At 53.2% G+C, this 20,574-nt stretch overlaps 4 protein-coding genes across 4 annotated transcripts; 2 read left to right on the plus strand and 2 right to left on the minus strand.

Annotated features, from left to right (window-relative positions):
* Nucleotides 1-99: 99 nt before the first annotated feature.
* BBA_05591 (root hair defective 3 GTP-binding protein) lies at nucleotides 100-2,922 on the minus strand (the record flags this gene model as incomplete). The annotated part of the gene is made up of 4 exons (XM_008600688.1): nucleotides 100-398; nucleotides 451-2,198; nucleotides 2,261-2,704; nucleotides 2,831-2,922. The coding sequence occupies 4 exons, from the start codon at nucleotides 2,920-2,922 to the stop codon at nucleotides 100-102; spliced, it is 2,583 nt and encodes an 860-aa protein (XP_008598910.1).
* Nucleotides 2,923-7,158: 4,236 nt separating this feature from the next.
* BBA_05592 (choline/Carnitine O-acyltransferase) lies at nucleotides 7,159-9,912 on the plus strand (the record flags this gene model as incomplete). Its single annotated transcript, XM_008600689.1, has 3 exons — nucleotides 7,159-7,597; nucleotides 7,651-9,663; nucleotides 9,737-9,912. 3 exons carry the CDS (start codon nucleotides 7,159-7,161, stop codon nucleotides 9,910-9,912), a joined length of 2,628 nt encoding a protein of 875 aa, XP_008598911.1.
* Nucleotides 9,913-10,740: 828 nt separating this feature from the next.
* BBA_05593 (small s protein) lies at nucleotides 10,741-14,359 on the plus strand (the record flags this gene model as incomplete). Its single annotated transcript, XM_008600690.1, has 3 exons — nucleotides 10,741-11,303; nucleotides 11,353-14,064; nucleotides 14,305-14,359. 3 exons carry the CDS (start codon nucleotides 10,741-10,743, stop codon nucleotides 14,357-14,359), a joined length of 3,330 nt encoding a protein of 1,109 aa, XP_008598912.1.
* A 1,267-nt stretch (nucleotides 14,360-15,626) lies between these two features.
* On the minus strand, nucleotides 15,627-19,622 carry BBA_05594 (pumilio domain-containing protein; the record flags this gene model as incomplete). Its single annotated transcript, XM_008600691.1, has 6 exons — nucleotides 15,627-16,936; nucleotides 16,993-17,926; nucleotides 18,212-18,386; nucleotides 18,620-19,062; nucleotides 19,235-19,258; nucleotides 19,377-19,622. The coding sequence occupies 6 exons, from the start codon at nucleotides 19,620-19,622 to the stop codon at nucleotides 15,627-15,629; spliced, it is 3,132 nt and encodes a 1,043-aa protein (XP_008598913.1).
* Nucleotides 19,623-20,574: the final 952 nt, after the last annotated feature.

Below are 20,574 nucleotides of genomic sequence, written 5' to 3' on the forward strand. Positions count from 1 at the left end.
CATCTCCATATATATTATTCGCTCTAAGTCGTAATTACACATACCGTGGCATGGCTTCTAAGCTTTTCAACATGAGTTCCTTTACGTCCGCTCTTTTTATCAGATTTCGTCGTCATCAGCGTCCTTCTTCGCGGCGGCCGTTTTCTTACCACGACAATCAAGCGTATCCAGGTCGATGCTCTCGTTCTTGCTTTGGTCCGCGGGGACGGCAAGGGCCTGACGGGCCATGTCAGAGTTGGCGATGAATTCGCGCAGAGATTGCTTGGCAATGTCCATGCCCTGGGTGACGGCAGCATTGCTCATCTGCATCATGGGGCCCAATAAATTGAGCGTGTAAGCGACATATGTACCTCCGGCGATGAGTAACAATAGGATAAAAAGAAAGGGGTTACGCAAAACTATGAAAATTGTTAGACTTGTCTCAAGAGATGAAGATGGGGGGCAACTTACCCATCCAGATTTCGTTCCAACCGAGCGCCAAAAGAATACCGTAAAAGTACAAAGGAACTTGTGCAACGCCACCAATGGCGCCACGCTTGGCCTCAACATAGACGCCATCTGCCGTCTTCTTGAATCGTACAACGAGGTCCTGGCGCTTGCTCTCACTCAAGACAGTCATTTCCTCTTCTAGGCTCTTGCCTTCTTCCTCGTCAACGCCACCGATAGGCGCCAAGTCTTCCTCATCGCCAGCCTCGACACCGACCGGTTGGTGACCAATGAAGCTCAGCAAATCGGGTGGCGCATAGGTCGACGATAGTCGGAAGCGAGAAAGCAGAGGGATCAAGGTCAGTGTCGATTCTCTAGCCTTGGTGTACACGCCCTCAATGTCGTCGGTGGGGCGCCAGATGCGAGGGACGCCAGCTTCGTCGTAGCGGAACTTGTCTTCAAAATTCTCGCGAAGCTTCAGGAGGATGTTTCCTTCCATGACCTCTTCCTCAATTCTCTCGCGGAGGCCGACCCAGCTCTTGCGGCGCAGACGCCACAAGCCAATCACGACTTCTTCTTCGCTAGCGTCGAAGCTCTTGGCGCGGTCGACGAAGCGTGTCTGAGCCTCGCTGATAATGTCGGTAAAGACGTTCCAGATGCGGTCCCAAAGATCTTTTTCGGTTTCAGGCTTCTCGACGTCCTCAGGAGCGCCGGACCCGCCTCTACCAGATCCGAGCTTGTTGAATTCGAGGCCAACAGCATCACCGAGGCGGGATTTAACCCACCGCTCCACGCGCGTGGCAAGCCGTCGCATTTCTTCCTTGCGCAGCTTGCCACTGACTTCGTCAAGGTCAGCCTCGTAGAGCTGATACTGGGGTTTAAAGTTGGTCCATGGAACACCCTGAATCGCCAAGCTTTGGGCTTCGGTTTTGAAGATCTTGAGGGCCTTTTCCTTTTCACTAGAAACAATCTCGGCGAATTCGTAGCTACCGCCAGCCTTTTGGCCAGCCTTGACTTTGCTGGTGACAGCTTCGGTAAAGGCAGCGACGCCACCCTTGTGAGACGCAGCCAGCTGACCTTGATACAGAGTCTTGAGTCTGGAATCAATCTTGCTCTCAAGCTCAAGACGCTTCTCCGCGTATACCTTCTTGTGATAGCGGCTGGCCTGCGACTGGAAAGCGTTGACACACCTTTGCCGAGCTTCATTGCCGGTGATGCCGAGATCGGCAAGCACCAGAATCTTTCCCAGGTTGGATGCCTCAACCTGCTTCTCTTCTAGAGGGCTGAGAATGATGTCAAACGCTGCGATGACCTCCTTGGCGATTTCGTCGCACCGGAACTGCGCCAGAAGCTCCTGCTGGGTAGGGAGATCAAGATCCTTGTTGTGAACGATCTGGTCCCAGATACCCTCGGCGTACACCGAGAAACCGTCTGCGGGGATGCGGCGATGATACTCGGGCAGAAAGATGCCGCCCTGCAGCTCCTCGTCGCCGTGGGTACCCTTGGCACCGGATCGCTGTGCAGCGGAGAATCTTGCGCCGAGTTTTCGAACTTCTTCGGTAAACTTTTCGGCTTGCAGGATCTTGTGAGGAAGAGCGGCAAAACCAAAGTCAAAGTAGTCTTCGATCTTGGCGCTCTCGAGGCCAGAGGGCTTGGAGATGGAAGTCCAAATCTTGGTCAAGTCTTGGATCAAGGTCGTCTGGAGGTTCACGAGGGGTGTATTTCCGAGATGATCTCGAATGACGAAGAATAGAAGCGATCGCGGGGTGGATCTGCGAAAGGGTTGGTTAGTACTGCGACTTTGGGTTAAAGCGGTGGGCAGGGGCGGGCATACTGTTTGTCCTTGAGGAACAGCTGCAAGTTGACCTCGAAAACGGTTTTCAAGAGGCCCATGTTTGCACCTTGATACAGACCAACTTGGTGTTCCCAGATGTTGACAATCAGGACTTCGCTGGTGGCGAGCGCAAAGAGAGCACTCTTGCGCTCAAAGTCCTGGTCCTCGCCACGCTCACGACCGTCAGTACCTTCGACGTCCATGACGAGGATGTTGTCGGCCATTTTCTTTCCTGCGCTCTCGATGCGCTTATTCTTGGACATCCAGATGCCCTTGGTCGTCTGCCGACGCTCCGTCTCGGACATGACGGAGAACTCGGTGCCAAAGAGGTTATTGAGGAGCGTTGACTTGCCGGTAGACTGGGAGCCGAAGACGGAGATGAGGTGATAGTTGAAGCCAGCTTGAGCAACATCCGTCACTCGTAGGTACTCGGTGATGTTGGTACTGTTGCGTGGCCATGCTGATTAGCTTGGGTTGTCTGGGCGCGGAGACGGCGCACAAAATAGCTACAACGCCGACGATGCGCCGCGACGGCGAAGGATTGGAAAGGGGAGGCAAAGGAGCACCAACTTGAATTCCTTGTCCTCGTCAATAACCTGGACGCCATGCTCGTAACTGCCGTCGGCGGGGCTTTCGCCGACGGCTGAAAAATGATTGTTCATGATGTGGTCGGCTGTGGTGCGGTGACCGGGGGCGGAGAGCCAGCTCGGTAATTGGGGGGGTCTTCAAAGTCGTGGCCAGGGAAGCTGAGGAGGCCCCTTGGATGAGCGAAATAGTGATGGAAGTATATTCAGATAATGATGAAAGAACTGCGAGGGGGCAATGGAAAGCGCGCAGCGACCTTGCCGTCAGAGTGATAAGAGAACCGAGGGAAGCAAGTCGGGTCAATGACCAGAGATTGTGACCACATAGATCCTTGTGATGCAAGTCTAGAGCGACCACATGCGACTGTCCTCGACCGACGCCACAAAAGGGTTGGGGAGCTTCACAGACGCCACTTCAGCCACCAGCCACCTTGAGTTTTCAACTAATACTGGCAGTATGGGTATTGCCCGAGCGAAAGTACACAAATCAAATAGAATGTGTGCACTGGAAAATATGTCAAAGATTCATTTTCATCGATCCCTAATCTGAATAATTTTTCGCATTTTGTCCCGTGATTTTTAGCGTTGTTGCGGCTTCAAGATGTACCTATTATAGAGCTATGTACCTCGTAGCGGCCCTGACTGCTCCCGCAATGCCCCAACTGACATTGAAAATGCCAAGTTAAAGTGAACTGTCCCAAAACATGAAAAATATCATGGAAAATCTTGAGAAACTGCACGAAAACTATCTCTCATTTTAGTTGAAATATTGACGTAGCCATTCCTGACCTTGACCTCACTGTGAGGCGTGTAAGTAAGAAATGTCAGGCTCGGGCGGCCCTTTGACGATCAAGGCTGGAAAAGCGACAAGTACGCGCAAGATGGAGCTCAAAGCAGCATCTCAGCCACGATTTTCTCCTTAGCAGTGATTCGGTATGAATCGCAAAGTCCTTGAATGGCTGTGCATCGTCGGCAAAGGTGTGGATCCCAACTCCCGAACAGGAAATTCCGGAGCAGAGCAGAGCCGATGCGAAGCTGCCAAGCTTCTGGCAAACAAGTCAGATCCCGAGCTCAGTAGTGATCCTTCTAGGTGGACGTGGTGGGTATAACTGTTGAAAGACTTGAAACAGTGTCCCGATATGGTAAGATGAGACGAGACATTCTGCTGTCCCAAGGCGATGCTGTCGGTAGCGCCGAGGTATGTATGTATCATGAGAGGTCTAACTACTAGGACACATTTACTGACTTATTAGACAGGCAGCATATCCGTACTGATTACTGCTACATGTATTTGCCCCCTCAGTTCATGTTGGCGCAAGCAGTCTCAGGTAAAGCCCATTCGCCGCTGTTGTTCCAACACGGATATTTACCCGCTACCGGCCAAGAAATTGTATTCAGGAAGCCGCATTGTCAAGAAAAAATCCAAAATTCGCACAACCCCAGAGTCTTAACTGGTTTGCTGGTACTGCAATGGCTGAGGTAAGCTCGGGATCCCGTCCACGGCGACGTTGCCAAGTCCTTTGGTCCGAAGTAGGTATGTGACGCTGAAATAAAGCAATGTTGTATTAATAGTGCCGTGCATGCTAAAGTGCCCGTAGTGCCAGTAGGGTGAAAGCTCCGGCAGCCCACCGAGAGAGCCTGCAGAAAAGGGAGGCTTCGTTTGGCATGAGCCGCTCAGTCGGCGCTGGCTCGGGCGCTGTGTCGTAACTACAGGCCTTCCATCCCTCGGGCTCCCACGCTGGCTGTGTAGCGTTTACGTTTCATCAAGCTCGTGATGCCGACGAAAATAAATTTTCTAGGAGACTTGCGGATATGTTGAATGATATAGTTTAGATTCCACAGTCTTGGTCTTGCTGGTGACCGTCGCAGCAGCGCAAATAGTTGAATCGGCAATAGCGCTTTGGTAGGCTTCCGCCCGTCCGGAGGGCTGGCTGGCTGATGGCAGAACACATGGCATGAATGACGAACTATGAAGTTTACCAGTAGACTGGGGGGAGGGGGGGGGTGGTCCCCAGCCGTTTTGGTCCCCACGCGGTCGTGTTGGCGATATTAGAGATATTAGAGATGAATAATATGTCAGCGCAAGTAAATTGGAAGTCTGCCACTGGGCCAGCTTGGGAAAACAGCGGCAATGGACCGCATTTAATTGTGGACAAGGTCAAGATGTTGCCATGGTATGGTTACCTGAGGCCGGGCCTGTAGCGGAGTGCAGAATTGTTACACCATGTGCTTGAGGCTTTTAGAGGTTCTCAAGGTGAGGCATATGTACTATGTAATGCGGCGTGAGCTCTACCTGCCTTGTAAGTTGTTGCTACCGACTATAAGGTAGTCTGCGTGCGGGCTGATGCTACCTTGTGGGGGTGTGTAATTAATAAGAGGCGCGATAGAGTGCTTTCTGCCATGAATATGGAGTAGTGAGAAGAAGAGTAATATTCTATGGAGCCATAAGCTGCCATGGCCGTCGGGATGAGAATATGCCATCATTTGCGTAGTGGGTGAGGGGAGCTTCGGGCAGGCTTATCGCAGTGAAAATATCCGGCAAGAAATAAAAGGGCAGCGAAAGTACGCAGTTCAGTCTGACCAGACCGGGCAATGCGGGGAGCTGGCGATGCTACGTCCAGTGGAACAGTGCTTGTTAGTGACTTCTCGAGGGACTTGGGCCGAGACATCCACTCGCCCGAGCAGAGGGTAACCCCAAACTTGCGGAGTAGTTGTCTATTTAGTTGGTTGATCAGGTTGACAATCTGACCAGATCAAGGACCAGCCCTCCCCGAGATATTTGCTCAATTTTTTTTTTCTTGTTACTTTGCGCAACGAGACGTTACGGGCGCCACACCTTTATTTTCAGGCTTGCTTCCTCCTGCTGCGTCCTGCAGCAATTAATACTGCTTCTAGATCCGGCCAGCCCTTTCTAGTTGCTGCATATGAGCCATCATCTATTACTCACGGCACAACCATACATCACTGTGACGCCTCGAACCTCGCTCCGTGGCGTAGCCTCAAGTCACCCAGCTGTTCCATGTGAGACGCCAGCACCAGCTGCTCAGCGCCTTTGGGAAGGTTCCGACCGTCTGTCACCAAGCTAACTGCCCCCGATCAGTAGCTGCATTGCCACCCCTCCAAGGCAAACCGCCCTTGTCTCTGGTCACAGTAAGCTTTCTATCGTCTGCAGCCTAGTTCCCCGACACCGAAACAAGCTGCCCGCCAAGTTGTCACCACATGCCAAAACTCTTTGATAGCGGTTCTGACTGTTTTCTCTCCCAACTATCCTCCCGAGGCCGCAGCAGCCTCGCACCGGAAAACGGCTGACTCTATAATCACCAGTTTCGAAGCGCAGCATCGGCGCACCAACCCTCCTGAGCATCCTTATCGCGCCTCCGCTCTTAGCCATCACTCCAACGCGCTGGACGCTACCAGAAACCACGGCAGGAAAACCGGCGTAGTTGACGCACTCAACAGCAATCTCCGGGCGAACGCAATAACTTTCTGTTTGGTAAGTTGAAATACGTCTCTTATCCATCTTTCCGAGCCCACGATTTCAGTTCAGCTCTTTCCGGACCTCTTCCCGCTCTTCGACTTGCCGACAAGTCTCCAACTGCCAGGCCTACCCGGCCGGCCGGGCCTGCGGAGCTCCAATCTCCTCCTCCAAATAACCACCAAAGCACATCATCCACTCACACTCACACTCAACATGCCCCGGATGCACCCTTTATGGCTTCGCTTACCTTTCCCTCTTGGCCCTTTGGCTCTGAAATGACATGGTATTACTCGGCATGCTTTGACTCCATGGGCTTCCTCTGGGGCAACCCCCACCCCCCCCCTCTCTCTCCAATTCGAGAGAGGACCCCATGGCGCTCCCGATCGTGCCTTGCCTTTTACTAGGATGCAGCCTCAACCCACGCCCCCCTCATCACCCTCATCAGTCGCACCCCTTCACACCCCCATCCCATCTCACTCAACCGGCTCGTGCACGTCTGCCGTGGTTATATCTTCTGCTCTCCTCTCCGTACCTACTTCGTACTTCGTCTCGCACATACACTTGAAGCTTCACTCAAACTTCCACCCTCTGCACCCACACTGGCCTTATCGCAGTCTTGCTCTGAGCAAGACTCTGTTGGTCCCCAGTCCTCATCAATCGTGAGATGCCAGCCTACTGCACTCAAGACTGCCATTACTTTTACCGTACCGCCCTGCGCGGTCTCAACATCTGCACCACCGTCTCGCCCCTGTATTCCTAGGACTGCACCGAATGCACATATACTACACAATCGACACCATAGCCAGCTACTTACCATTCAATAACTAACCGCCACCATGACAACTGAAGTGAGAACGTTTGCAGTCCCTCAGCCCCTCGGTCAGACTCTTGCTCTCGGAGCTTCGTCATTCGAAAGCACGCCACGGACTTTTGCAGATAATACCCTCAAGCCCCAAGACTTGCGCAAAGACACCAACACTCCGCCTTCGGACTCGGAGAGGCGGCCCTCCGTCTACACCAAGTTCCCAATGTCGAGCGACTCGGGCAAGGGCGGCGTTACCTTTGCCAGCCAAGACAAGCTACCCAAGCTTCCCATTCCGGAGCTCGCTTCCTCATGCCGCAGATATCTCGAGGCCCTGAAGCCTCTACAGACTGCACGTGAACATGCCGATACACAGCAGGCTGTCGACGAGTTCCTGCGACGAGATGGTCCAGAGCTGCAAGAGAAGCTCAAGAGCTATGCTCAGGGCAAGACTAGCTACATTGAGCAATTTTGTAAGTCTAGCCAGTTTGTATTTTCCAAGACTACCTGGATACTAACAAACTAGGGTATGATTCATATCTCAACTATGACAATCCTGTTGTCCTCAACCTGAACCCCTTCTTCCTGCTCGAAGATGACCCCACACCAGCTAGAAACAACCAGGTTACGCGTGCCGCGTCGCTCGTCGTCTCAGCACTCGAATTCATTCGTGCAGTCAGAAAGGAGGAGCTCCCTCCTGACATGGTCAAGGGCACTCCCCTTTGTATGTACCAGTTCTCTCGCCTCTTTGGCACTGCTCGTGTTCCCACCGAGGCCGGCTGCCAGATTGAGCAGGATCCCAACTCCAAGCACATGGTTGTCATGTGCCACGGTCAGGTGTACTGGTTCGATGTTCTTGATGACAACTCGGACGCCATCATGACCGAGCGCGACATTGCCGTCAACTTGCAGACAATCATTGACGATGCTGTTCAAACCCCCATTCAGGAAGCCGCCAAGGGTGCTGTTGGTGTACTGAGCACAGAGAACCGAAAGGTCTGGTCCGGACTGAGAGATGTTCTGACCCGAGAGCCTGAATCCAACAACGCCGACTGCCTGAATATCGTTGACTCCGCCCTCTTCGCCCTATGTCTCGACTACAGCGAACCCACCAGCGTCGCTGATCTCTGTCAAAACATGCTTTGCGGCACTAGCGAGGTCAAGAATGGTGTCCAGATTGGTACCTGCACAAACAGATGGTACGACAAGCTACAGATTATCGTTTGCAAGAATGGCAGTGCCGGTATCAACTTTGAGCATACGGGCGTCGATGGCCATACCGTTCTGCGTTTCGCCAGTGATGTTTACACGGATACGATCCTTAGATTTGCTCGCTCCATCAACGGCCAGGCCCCTTCACTCTGGACATCAACCAGCCCCGATCCCTCCAAGCGCGATCCCGAAAGCTTTGGCGACGTCAACACTACCCCCCGCAAGCTGAGCTGGGACATGAAGCCTGAGCTGAGCATTGCTGTCCGCTTTGCCGAGACCCGCCTGGCTGATCTCATCGAGCAAAACGAATTCCAGTGTCTGGACTTTGGCACTTACGGCAAGAACTTTATCACTTCCATGGGTTTCTCACCCGATGCTTACGTTCAGATGGCTTTCCAAGCAGCGTACTACGGTCTCTACGGACGTGTTGAATGCACCTATGAGCCCGCCATGACCAAATTTTACCTGCATGGTCGTACCGAGGCCGTCCGCCCCGTGACTGACGAGTCTGTCAACTTTGTGCAAACTTTCTGGGGCGACAATCCCGTCGACAAGAAGCTCGATGCACTCAAGGCCGCCTGCCAGAAGCATGTAGCCAACACGCGCACTTGTGCCAAGGCTCAGGGGTGTGACAGGCACATGTACGCCCTCTACTGTGTTTGGCAAAAGTACGTCGACGGCTTTTACAGCGACATGTCTAGCGGCGAGAGCTACGGCACCTCGAGTCCACGCGATGCCCGGTCCGACAGCGAGGAGCCCTCTACCGCCTCCGATGGCGGCGCCGTCGAAGTTTGCCGCCCTACGCGAGGGCGCGGCGACAGCACCGGCTCGCGCTCCCGCACCTCGTCCAACCAGGAGCTACCTCTGCTCTTTGCAGACAGCGGTTGGGACAAGCTTAATACGACCGTGCTGTCCACGTCCAACTGCGGCAACCCGGCTCTGCGCCATTTCGGTTTCGGACCTACCTCTGCTGAAGGCTTTGGCATTGGCTACATTATCAAGGACGAGAGCATCTCAATCTGTGTGTCCTCCAAGCACCGCCAGACCAAGCGCTTCGTTGATGCCCTCGAGAGCTACCTTCTCGAGATTCGCCGCATCCTGCGCCTCTCCGACCGCAAGTCCTCGACCGCCAAGGTCAGCCGGGCCCGCGAGGCCGAGTCTTCTCGCCCACACCAATCGAGCACCTCGAGCCGCCTCAAGAACCGCGGGCGCCCGCTTATCGGCACCGAGCACGTCAAGGGCGCCCACACTACCGCCGCCGAGGCGCACTCCCACTCTGCCCTTGACGACAGTATGCCTGCCAGCGACGACGATGAATTAGGCGGATGTAAGTCACCCCTACCAAAATTTTTCAAATAGGCTCTTGGACCAGCTGCTAACGCGATTGCCACGCTTGACAGACGGGTTCTTTGATGCAGGCATGCTTCTGCAGGCGCTCAAAGCTCGGGAAGCCACGGAGGCGCGCAAAACAGAAGCCGCTGCTGAGACTATCGAGCAGCCAAAGCCTTCTGAGCGAGCGGCCGTGCAGGCGAGACGCCGCGGCGATGTCGGTAAGAAGTTGCGTCTCGCTGAATAGATGGCGTCGTTTATGTACAGCGTGAATCATTGGAGATGGAGACTAGGGAGAGATTTATATATGTATGATAGGTAATGTCCTAATGAGAATAAAGGCCGCGAAAGTCGATATACTGCAGAGGTGATTCGTCATCTTTCCTGTGCCACGGGCGCTGAATTGTCCATGGGTTTGGGTGTCGGCATCAGAGTGCCTGAGGATGCATGGAAAGAGCCATCAACACTGCAGCATCTCTGGAATACTATAATTCAATGGCGACTATACATGCGAACCATGCGGATGTGGTGAAATTACATGACCTATATCTTCTTGTAAGAAAAATAGAGGCGTTTGGCCCCTGGACTCCTGAAAGCAATGGTTGGTCAATAATGATCTCGTGATGTTGGACTGCGCATTCCTGCGTCAGCTGCCTAGCCTTTTTCCATCCTGCAACATCAAGGCAGCAATATCCGCAAATAGGGTTGTATCACTCAAACGCCCAATATGTGACGCAATCTCGAGCAGTATTTGCCTCAAACAGTCTCACACAAATTGAATGCACCAGCAATGTGACCGACGACTGCCTAAGGTAGTCGCGTGTTACACAGGCCGTGTCATTCTGGTGACCCCGCCATCCGTCCGTTGTCCCTCCCTCCCTGAGCTCAGCCTCACCGCAAACACAAGTCAACGCTTAGTTGCATGTGGCACAAATATATTCAGACACTCGTTGCCGGAGAGTATAAATAGCCCAGTGTTGTCTTGGGCGTCGACGGGACACTACTTGCTTGCTTTATGCGCCCGACGGCCAAGGGAGTAAAGATCACCAAACAGCATGCCCATCGGGCAGTCATCATGGATGCCCTTGCCGCGCTCTCGCTCGCGTCCACGCTGATGCAATTTGCTGACTATGGGAGCAAGCTTCTTTCTCAGGCCCCGCACTCGTACAAGACCGCTCACGGCGACATCACTGACGATATCAATGTCGAAACCCTAGTCCAGGACCTCCTCTCCCTCGAACAGAGCCTCAAGCGACAAACGCCTCCCAAGCATGTATCGGCTGGCCAGGGTACCAACACAGAAAATATCACGGCACTGAGAGCACTGTACTCGCAATGCATGGGTGCGGTGCAGGACCTCCTCGCGCATTTGCCTCGGCTGAAAACTAGACCAACAAGTGTGAACAAGGCTGCGCCGCAGAGAAAGTCGCATGGAGACAAATGGCGTTCTTTGCTCGGCGCCGATAGCTTGGAAGCGCTAGACAGTCAGCAGCAGCCTGAAATGTTGCAGTTTCGGAGCTGGGACAGCTTCCACAAAGCGTTGCGAGCAATCTGGGACAGGCAAGAGATAGAGGCTTTGGAGGATAGCCTCTGGCAGATTCGAAGAGATGTACAGTTCCGCATGCTTATATTATTTCGGTAAGCACACTTTTCTTCTAATTACCATCGCACTTGCTTACAAAGTCAGCGGCGCTCTTTGTTATCTTGCGAGCCAGCGATCGCGGACATTCCACGAGCTGAAGAGGTTCACGACGCGTATTCTGGATGCCTTCTACAATAGCGAGGACTCTTTCATCTCCATGATGCAAGTCCAGACTAAAAAAATACTCCAGCTCAATGAATACGATAAAGGCGATGGCGATGACAATGGCGGCGACGATCTGCTCGGCTTATCAGTGGGCGACATTCTTCACACCATCGGCTCCCTTCAAGTCTCTGAACAAGGCAAGAACTCGAAAGCGCCTCCTCTAACAAACGTGCAATTGGAAAACGAAGTCCGCTCCCTCATTAGCGAGACGTACGTCCTAGAGAGCCTTTCCTTTGCGACCATGATCGATCGTCGCGAGAGTGTGGAGAAGTCACACGCCCGCACCTTTGACTGGATCTACAAGGACGCACAAAATGCACAAGTGCCTTGGAGTAGCTTTGTCAACTGGCTCCGGCACGGAGACGGCATCTACTGGATCAATGGCAAGGTAGGCAGCGGAAAATCAACCCTCATGCGGCACCTGTACGAGAACAAAACGACACAGCGGGAGCTCGAGACGTGGGCTGCCGATTATCCCTGCCAAGTATACAGCTTCTTCTTCTGGAATAGCGGCGCCGAGGACCAGAAGTCGCAGCGTGGTCTTCTCAGGTCGCTCTTATTCGATATTTTGCAAAGACACCGCAGCTTGATGCCCCAGGTCATGCTGGATGTTTGGAAAACGTGGTCTGCCCGCGCCAAGGCCGTGCTCAAGGACAGGCTGCCCTATGATACCTCACTGCTACCCCTAGAGCCAGAACCTATGACTGTTGCCGCACTAAAGAGGGCGTTTCAAGTAGCCCTCGAGTCCCTCGCCCAATCTACCAAGCTCTGCTTCTTCATCGACGGCCTAGACGAATACGGCGCAGAGCACTCGGAGATCATCAGTCTCGCGACCCAGTGTGCTGTGCTTCCCAACATCAAATTCTGTCTTTCGAGTAGACCGCTTCAGGTGTTTGAAGAGGCATTCTCCGGGATGCCCACCCTCCGGCTCCAGGATTTGACGCATGGTGATCTAAGTCACTACGTCGTGGATCGCTTGTACAGCCAACCGCGCATGCAGCAGCTTTCACATCCCGAGGCGGCAGAGGTGTCGCACCTGATCCAAGAAACTGTGACCAAATCTCAAGGAGTCTTCTTATGGGTCAAGCTTGTGGTTCGGTCATTGGTGTATGAGTTGCCGAAATATGATAGTATCGCCGACCTACAGCGCCAAGTTGACGGACTTCCTGGCGAGCTCGACGACTTATTCGCACACATGGTAGCATCGAAGGACCACATTCGCGCATCACAGATACTTCAGGTATTTCAGCTTGCTAGAAAACAGTCACCAGAGAAGATTACACTTCTTCAGCTGTCTTTTGCTGACGAGGAGGATGAGCTTCTTGCAGAAGAGGCGCCAATGCAGAAGATTACAATTGATGAAGTGGCTTCCCGCTGCCAAGATATGGACTCAAAACTGCACAGCATTTGCGCTGGTCTTCTAGAATCACACGATGCGAAGTACTCTAGCATGGCACCGGATAGAAAAGTTCTATTCCTGCACCGTACCGTGTCTGACTGGATTGCCCAGCCCAGTGTGTGGGCAGCGCTCATATCGCAGACGGCCGCAACGAAATTCAGCCCGTCACTTGCGCTTCTCAAATCCTCTATCTTGCAGCTCAAAGGTTTGGACATCGGTCCCGCGCGGCCGTTCAACATGGGCATCATTGTCGACGCAGTTGCCTACGCCCGAGAAGCAGAGACGGAGCTCGGTGCAGGGTTCCCCAAGCTGTTCGACCAGCTAGACCTCGCTGCAGCCTACCAGTGGCGTCTTGGCGACTGCTGTGCAGTCTACGGAGGCGATGACATGTCGGATGCGAGTAGCGATACGAGCGAAGGACAATCCGACAAGAGCGCCAGTCCCACTGCGACGCCATTGCAGTTGAGCAGCTACTTGCAGTCGTACCGGGCGTCCATGATTGATAGCCAGTCAGGCATTTTTAGTACGCTGAACATCGGCGGACGCACGTCTCGAGACAAGCCCTCGGTTCCTCCAGCCATTCCCGAAAACAGGCTGGCCGCCTCGTATATTGCGCACGCAGAGACACGGTTTGGCGGCCGCGCGATGCGAGAGCAGCCGGCTCAGAAGAGAACACCTCCCCGTGAAATCGTCGGGACCACCCACCACCACTGGGCGTGGTGCCTAAAGATCCCGGATCTGATCCCGCTGCACGCCGCCGGCAGCTTCTACGACGTGGCGCGCCTCGCAGGCATGGCGCACTATGTCGCTGCCAAGGATGCGTCCGCCAACGTCCTTGACCAGGACGTCGGCCAGCACCTGCTCATGCGGGCTGTGGCGTCGCTGGCCGCGATGCCCGCTGCGGGCGACGACTCGGCGCTTGTAGCCGAGCTGCTCGCTGGCGGCGCGGACCCAAACTTTTCCTTTCACGGGCAGTCGCCATGGGAGGCCGCGCTCGCGGCGGCCGCGTCACACTTTGCGTCTTCGCAGGGGCAGAGCGAGGAGAGCCTATCGACCCAGTATAGAACGGGGTGCGAGAACTGGATCGAGGTGATGGAGCACTTTTTGCGTCACGACGCTGATCCGTACGCCCAGGTCAAGGTGCTGGACGTGGACGACCGGCTGGTCGTCTCCATTCATACCGTCTTGGAGTCGTATGTGCCCCAGCACTTGGGAGACGAGGTTGAAGCTTTGATGGAGCTGCTACTCGAGAAAAGGACAGAGGTTGACAAGAAGCAGGCTGGTAGAATGAAGAGATCCACGGGTGTAGATATAGAAGGCAAGACTCCAGTGTCATCAGCTGAATGGCCCATGTCTTGGATACCCATTCGCAACAGTATTGTTTAAGAAAGCTTTTTTGTTGGATTGGTTGATTCCCCCTAATTTTGATCTAGTAATTGTCCGATGCATCACAATTCTCATTTCAATATCAGTCCAAGCCGCATGTGAAAATATAACTCCCCGGCTTGCCAGTCCAAGCAGTCTGTCTGTATCTCGATCATTGCTCTCATATCAGTCATCAGAGAAGGGCTGAACGCATGTGCATATATTCTTCTGGAGCTGAGTAGAAAGTATTTCTAGAGCTTGTGCCGTCGAGGTATTGAAATCAGGGAACGGGGATACTTGGGATGGACTAATTAATACCTGGTGTTGAGCAAAAGTATATGAGTTATGACTGAGAGGACCTCAGCCGAAAAGATAGCGAATTACAGTTGGGCAAGTGCCCATCAACGTATTCTTTACGCACGCGATTCGCACAAAGCGCCTCATCAAAAAGCAGCTGAACGATGATGCAAAGACTCTCTCCAACCCTCAACAAAACACAGATTCGCAGCATGCTCATGAATGTGTGTATATATGTATTTAATTCCCTATACTTAAACAATCATACAATATGCCAGAATTGGAAAAGAGGGTGCTCCTCCAGACTGCACCCCCCGCGACTTTTTGTACCATGAGATTAAGCTTCCGTCACCCAGACCAGATACAATATCATCGAAGCGGCTTCAAATGGTCGAGTTTGTACATTTGTTGAGAGCATCATTCAAATAGCGAAAATAAAACAACAAATTGTATCCGCGACCGCCAAACGTGCTTGCAGTTCCACGTCTCAACTCACTATTCGCTGAGAATTTGTGGCTTCGGCATCATTGCAAGTTCGGGCTAGCCAGGGAAGAAAGAAGATAGAGCACAATTCTCAGCAAGAAAAACAAAATAAATAAACGAAGAAAACGCAAGAGAATAAGTAACATGATCGTGTCGTAAAAGGCAAAGTAATGTGAAACGTGCTGTGTCTATGCAATATCGATCCTTGTGATCTAGTACATGGCAAGGAATCGTCTCCGGCACAGCTGGCAGCGCCTTTCTGTCGAGAAAAATTGATGCATCAAAGTAGCATCAAGGCACGCAGGTGCGGGGAGCATTCCAGATGCGGGTCGTTCTTCTTCTCGTAAATATTTTTCCTTTCCGCTTGTAGTGTACACACAAGGCATCTTCAAAGGTGCCGTGCGTTGTCGGACATCGACGGCGCGGTAGCGCGTGACTATCCTTCGATGCATTGCATTTCTTATTCAAACAAGTGGTAAAAGAATTCATCAGAGTCGTGAGCGAGCAGTATCGGTTTCAGCAAAGAATCAGCTGAAGCGAAACAACTGCCGGGGCGTCATGTTGTACAAGCAAATGGTAGTGAGCTACCATATATGCGTCGCCGATAAAGTTACACCCAGCGAGTCTCCAAGTTCTCTGGAGCACCATTCATTGGCGACTGCATAGTCGCGCCATTCGTGGCACCAGCATTGTGCCCAAACTGGGGCTGCTGAACAGAGGGCTGCACTGGGGCTGCGGGAGCCATTGCCACGTTACCGCCATATTGGGGCAAGTTCTGGCGGGCGGCCTGGTTGCCATTACCAGAGCCGTTGGCAGTGAGGTTGTTTTGCGCAACGGTGCCAGACATGCCTCTAGCGTGGTTCGGTCGCAAAGGAATTTGACCCTGTGTGTTGTCTGCTGGAGTAGCTTGACCACTCGATGCGGCACTTCCACGGCTATCGTAGGCCGAGATCTTTGCTTGAATGCGTCGTCCGTAAGGTGTTGTGCGGATCTGGGGCAGAATCGGTCGAATAGCCTCTACCAGACGATATTTGAGCTGAGGAGTGGCAAATTCCAAGGCTGTCTGGATGACATAATTTGCAAAAGAGTCGCGAAGGAGACGTTCAATTTCTGCGGGAACCAGCATTTCCTCCACAATCATATCTTTCGACGGTGGTTGAGCACACCGAAGACACTTCTCAATGACGTTGGAGCTAAACTTGTGGCGCGAAAGCTGTCCGATACATCCTTGAAAGGTGGCAACAACCGGTTCGGTAAATGTTGGCTCATTCAGGTCGATGATGTACTGGACGACATAGTTGCCAAAGGGGTCCTGGACAAGGATTCTGGCATGCGCAGTGATACGCGCAACGAGCCACTGTTTCTGGTCTCCAGATGCATGATCGATGCAGCGTTGCAAGACACAGCAGCCATGGCGATGAGTGCCGACCTCAATACAATTGTTACCAACAGCATCAAAGATGAACTGGGCATCTAGAGAAGTGAGCTTGTTAAGACACTTCTGGATAACGTGGTTTCCGTTTAAGTCCTGGATCAGTTCAACAACGCGGAATCGGAGAGCTTCGATGATGAGATGAACCTGCTGAGGAGTGTTCACGTATTCGATCATCTTTTGCAGGGCGCGAGTACCGTGCTGGTTAAGGGCAATGCGAACCATGTCTTGAGAAGCGTTCTGGATCAAAACGGTTCGCTCGTCGTCATTGCAGAATTCGAGGAGCTTTTGGCACAAATAATTACCAAATGGATCCGTCATGAGCTCGATGACGTGCTGGTTGGTTTCGAGCCAGATCATGTGAACCTGCTCGGGGTTTCGTTCCTCCAATTTCTTCTGGAGATAGCGGCAGCCGTGCTGATCCTTGCAAAGATCGTAAATCTGCGAGCGGAAGGATTCAAGGGGCATGTTTTGGTAGCGAGACATGGCTGGAACATGATTAGCACGTCGTATCGTGGAATTGGATACATGTCTGTCAACTTACCGTCTGGGTCGAGTTGTTGGCGTCGATTCTGGATGACGCGGGCCTGGCTGTCCCTCTGCGGTGCCCCAGACCCGTGCTGGAATGGAACGCCATTGTAGCCCGGAAAGTTCTGCACGGGATACATGTTGCCCGGCGAAACACCATTCAGATTCAGCTGCTGGATGCCTGCAGCAAGCATCGGACCGCCGAACTGTACACCATTGTGACCGTTGTTCTGGTAACCATTCTGAGGATAGTAGCTAGAAAAACCATTCATTGCGTTCATACCACCGACACCATTCAAGCCGTTGGCGCCGTTCATCCCATTCATACCGTTCATTGCTGGTGCGGTGGAAGCGGATGTGGCGGTCGCTGAGCTGTACGGAGCCGCGGATGTGGTCATGCTGGGGCCGAATGGGGCGGCACTTGCTTGTAGAGCAGAGTGAATGGACTGAAAAGCGCCAACTTGGTCTCGGCCAGCATTCATGGAGCTATCGCTGGAGAGTTCGCGGCTGTGGCGTGTTGGCATGGCCCCGGCGGGGATCCTTCCCATGTTGACATTGTGGTTATGGAAATGCTGTTGAGCGTGGTTGTTGGCGTTGTTGGCCATGGTGGAGGACCCGGTAGAGTTCTTAACAGTTGGAACCTCGTTGGCAGAAAAGGAGCTCTGAAGCTTTGGAGGATTTGTGATGACGTGGCTGCTCTTGGGAGAAATGACACCAGCGCTTCCGTCACCACTTTCGGAAATGTACTTAAGATCAAGAGAGTGCCGCATAGAAGTAGGGCGGCTTCCGATGGCGCTGAGATCACCGAGCTGGCTGGAGCTACCGTTGATATTCAATGACGAAAGACTCTGTTGCGCGCGATGTCGGTTAACATTGGTCCAGTTTCTGCTGGAATCAGGTTTTGGCGATGGTGACAATGCAAGGTCGAGAGCAGCAGAAGATGCAGAAAGCTGAACGGAAAGCACACTCAGGTCAGAAGCACGCAAGACAACGAGTGAAGAATGGTAAAGAGCTAGAAAGCATTGCAAATACAGCAAGGCACTTGCTTGGGCTGCGATGTGAAGAGGGCAAAATGAGGAAACACAGGGAGCAGCACTACTTGTGTGGGTATGCGGGCGTTTGCAGTCGACATGAGCGTGCAGCTGCTGCCAGCTGGCAGCGTAAACGGCAGCGTGCATGGCCCTGCGTCAAGGTGATTTCTCAACAAATCATCCGAAAAGAAATTGCAGACTTACGATCTGGTCATCTCGACGAATAAGTGTAGGAAAAGTGTGGTCAGGAGTGTCCCGGCGCGGAAAAGCGCTTGGTTCATCCTCGCCGAACAGGAATCGGGCGGTGTTGGTCTGGTCCAAATTGACTTCATACAAACCATTCTTGGACTTGGTAACGGGCATCGAGTAGCGGTGAAATCTATTGCTAATGTTAGGATACTGAAGCAGAGAGCAGCACGACTACAGCTTGATAGCTTAGTACTATTGCAGCGACACGAAACCTGAGCTGGCGATAGCTTTTGTTGGCAAACAGATGTCCATGATGCATATCGTCGTTTGACGACCACGAAGCAGGAACACCGACAACAAAGCTTTCAGACAGCCTCAAGAATCGTGGTTTGAAAATGCAAGGAAGGGGTATCATGGACGTACGCGTTGCCAGATCGGTGGCTAGAAGGATCCTGTCGAACAGCATCTTCCTTCTCGTCGTCGCTGTTCCGGCGAGTGGTGGGAACGGATCGCGAGGGCAGGGGTTCATCGTATCCGTAACGATGCTGCATGATGCCGGATGGTGGAGAAGTCACCTGCGAACCCGACCTGCCGGGGCGGTTGAAAATACCCGGGGGCGAGGTGAGACTGGAGGTGGAATAGCGATTCGGTCGCGAGAACATGGAGGGAAAGCCCGAGTTATGGTCGCGATATTCGGGGGGAGTGGTGGGTTCGGACTGGTGGCCGCCGGCACGAACCATCTCCTCCTCCATCTGGGCGAGTTCGTGAGCCTCGCGACGCTGTTGCTGATCGAGCTTTTGCATTTCCAGCTCGAAGCGGCGCCGCTGCTCTCGGATTCTCTCATACTCCATTTTCTTCTGTTCAATCTAGGTGGGCAACAAAGGTCAGCACAACATTTTCTTTTTTTCTTTTTTTTTTGGCGTGTGCGGGCGCGGCGCGCTACAAGAAGCACATGGCCTCGGTCGGTGACGGTGCGGCGCGCCAGAGGCTTTTGGGTGACTAGCATCGAGAGACATGGTGTCGAAAAATACCACATACTAATTGAACCTTGTGCAGCGTTTGCTGTCATCAACGTCAGTATCCCTTTTGCAAAAGAAGACGGTCTCTGGCGACATCCAGAACAAGCGCTGGAAAGCCTGTGACGAACAGAAACTCGAAAGAGACTCGTTAAATTACTGACATTTGAGGAATAGTCGTGCGACAGCTCAGGGAATTTGGTGGGCGAAGTCATGCCGGAGAGAGTCGGGACACGGCCAGAGTCGGTGGTAAAGCGGCGGGGGAGGTTTGCGCGATGGTCATGAGGAGACGGCTGCTGCATGACTATTCTGGAGGTGCCGTTTCGCGGTGGTGAAACTAGAGAGGAAATTGGCAGGTCGTTCCTCGACGACTGGTGCTGCTGCTGAGAGCGATAACGCGAGTCGTCCATGGTGGGCAAAAGACTCGTACACGCCGGATTGACACCGCGGGGTTGGACTTCTCAAAAGGCTGCCGTCATGGACGATAGGGCGAGGAGAGGATGTCAGCGTGCGCGGTGAAGGAGGGAAAGGGCAAGAGGGAGATCAGGAACGACGAGGCGACGTTGAGGCGGGGTGGATGGGATGGATGGATGGAAGGGTGGATGGGCGGCACCGGCGCGGGCTATGGGGGTGCTAATAGCCCAGTCAAGTACCTCTGGACAGCCAAGTCTAGTCTAGAGGGACAGCGCGGGCTTGCGTAGGCTTGAGATGGTGGTGATGGTGGTGGGCGAGCGAACCAGGCAAAGATGCGCAGGGTCGGTTGGGGTTCAGGCTAGCTGGCGGCGGCAAAGCTAGGTACCTGCTTGGTACCAACTGATACTCTGTAAGAAGGCCACTTGAGGCAGAGCAGGCCTCGTCCGTCTGGCTGCTGGGAACTTTCCTTCAGGACGTGAGGTTGAAGTGTGCGCGAACGTGTGTCTGTAAGAGGGTTCGCGAGAGGTTCAAGCGAGTTCCGTGAGGGCCTGGGCCTTTCCGTGCTCTGCGCTCTGGGCAGTTTGGCTTTGATGCTGAATAGCAGCAATGGTGGTGTGCCAGCCTGAAAGTCTCTTAGGACGTGCCCAGGTAGGTAGGTAGTGTGGCAGACATCCTGGCAGATACCCCGTGCCGCCCAGTGTCGCTGTCGCCGTTGCCCCATGTTCAGGACCACCTGCAGACCGCCGCACAAAAAAGCTCAAGCGAAAAGACAAGGCAAGGTTGAAAAAAAAAAAATGAAAATTTGGGAAGCCGTGTAAAAGATCGGGAACAAGATCAAGGGATATGTCGAATATTGTGCAATTATAAAACTCGGTCAAGAAAGACAAAGGATGCAGACGGCGACTTACCTGCCCCGAGCCCCTTTTTGCTGTTGGCGCTCACTGAAGG

This window comes from Beauveria bassiana, assembly GCF_000280675.1.
Source record: "Beauveria bassiana ARSEF 2860 unplaced genomic scaffold BBA_S00015, whole genome shotgun sequence".
NCBI classification, from domain to species: domain Eukaryota; kingdom Fungi; phylum Ascomycota; class Sordariomycetes; order Hypocreales; family Cordycipitaceae; genus Beauveria; species Beauveria bassiana.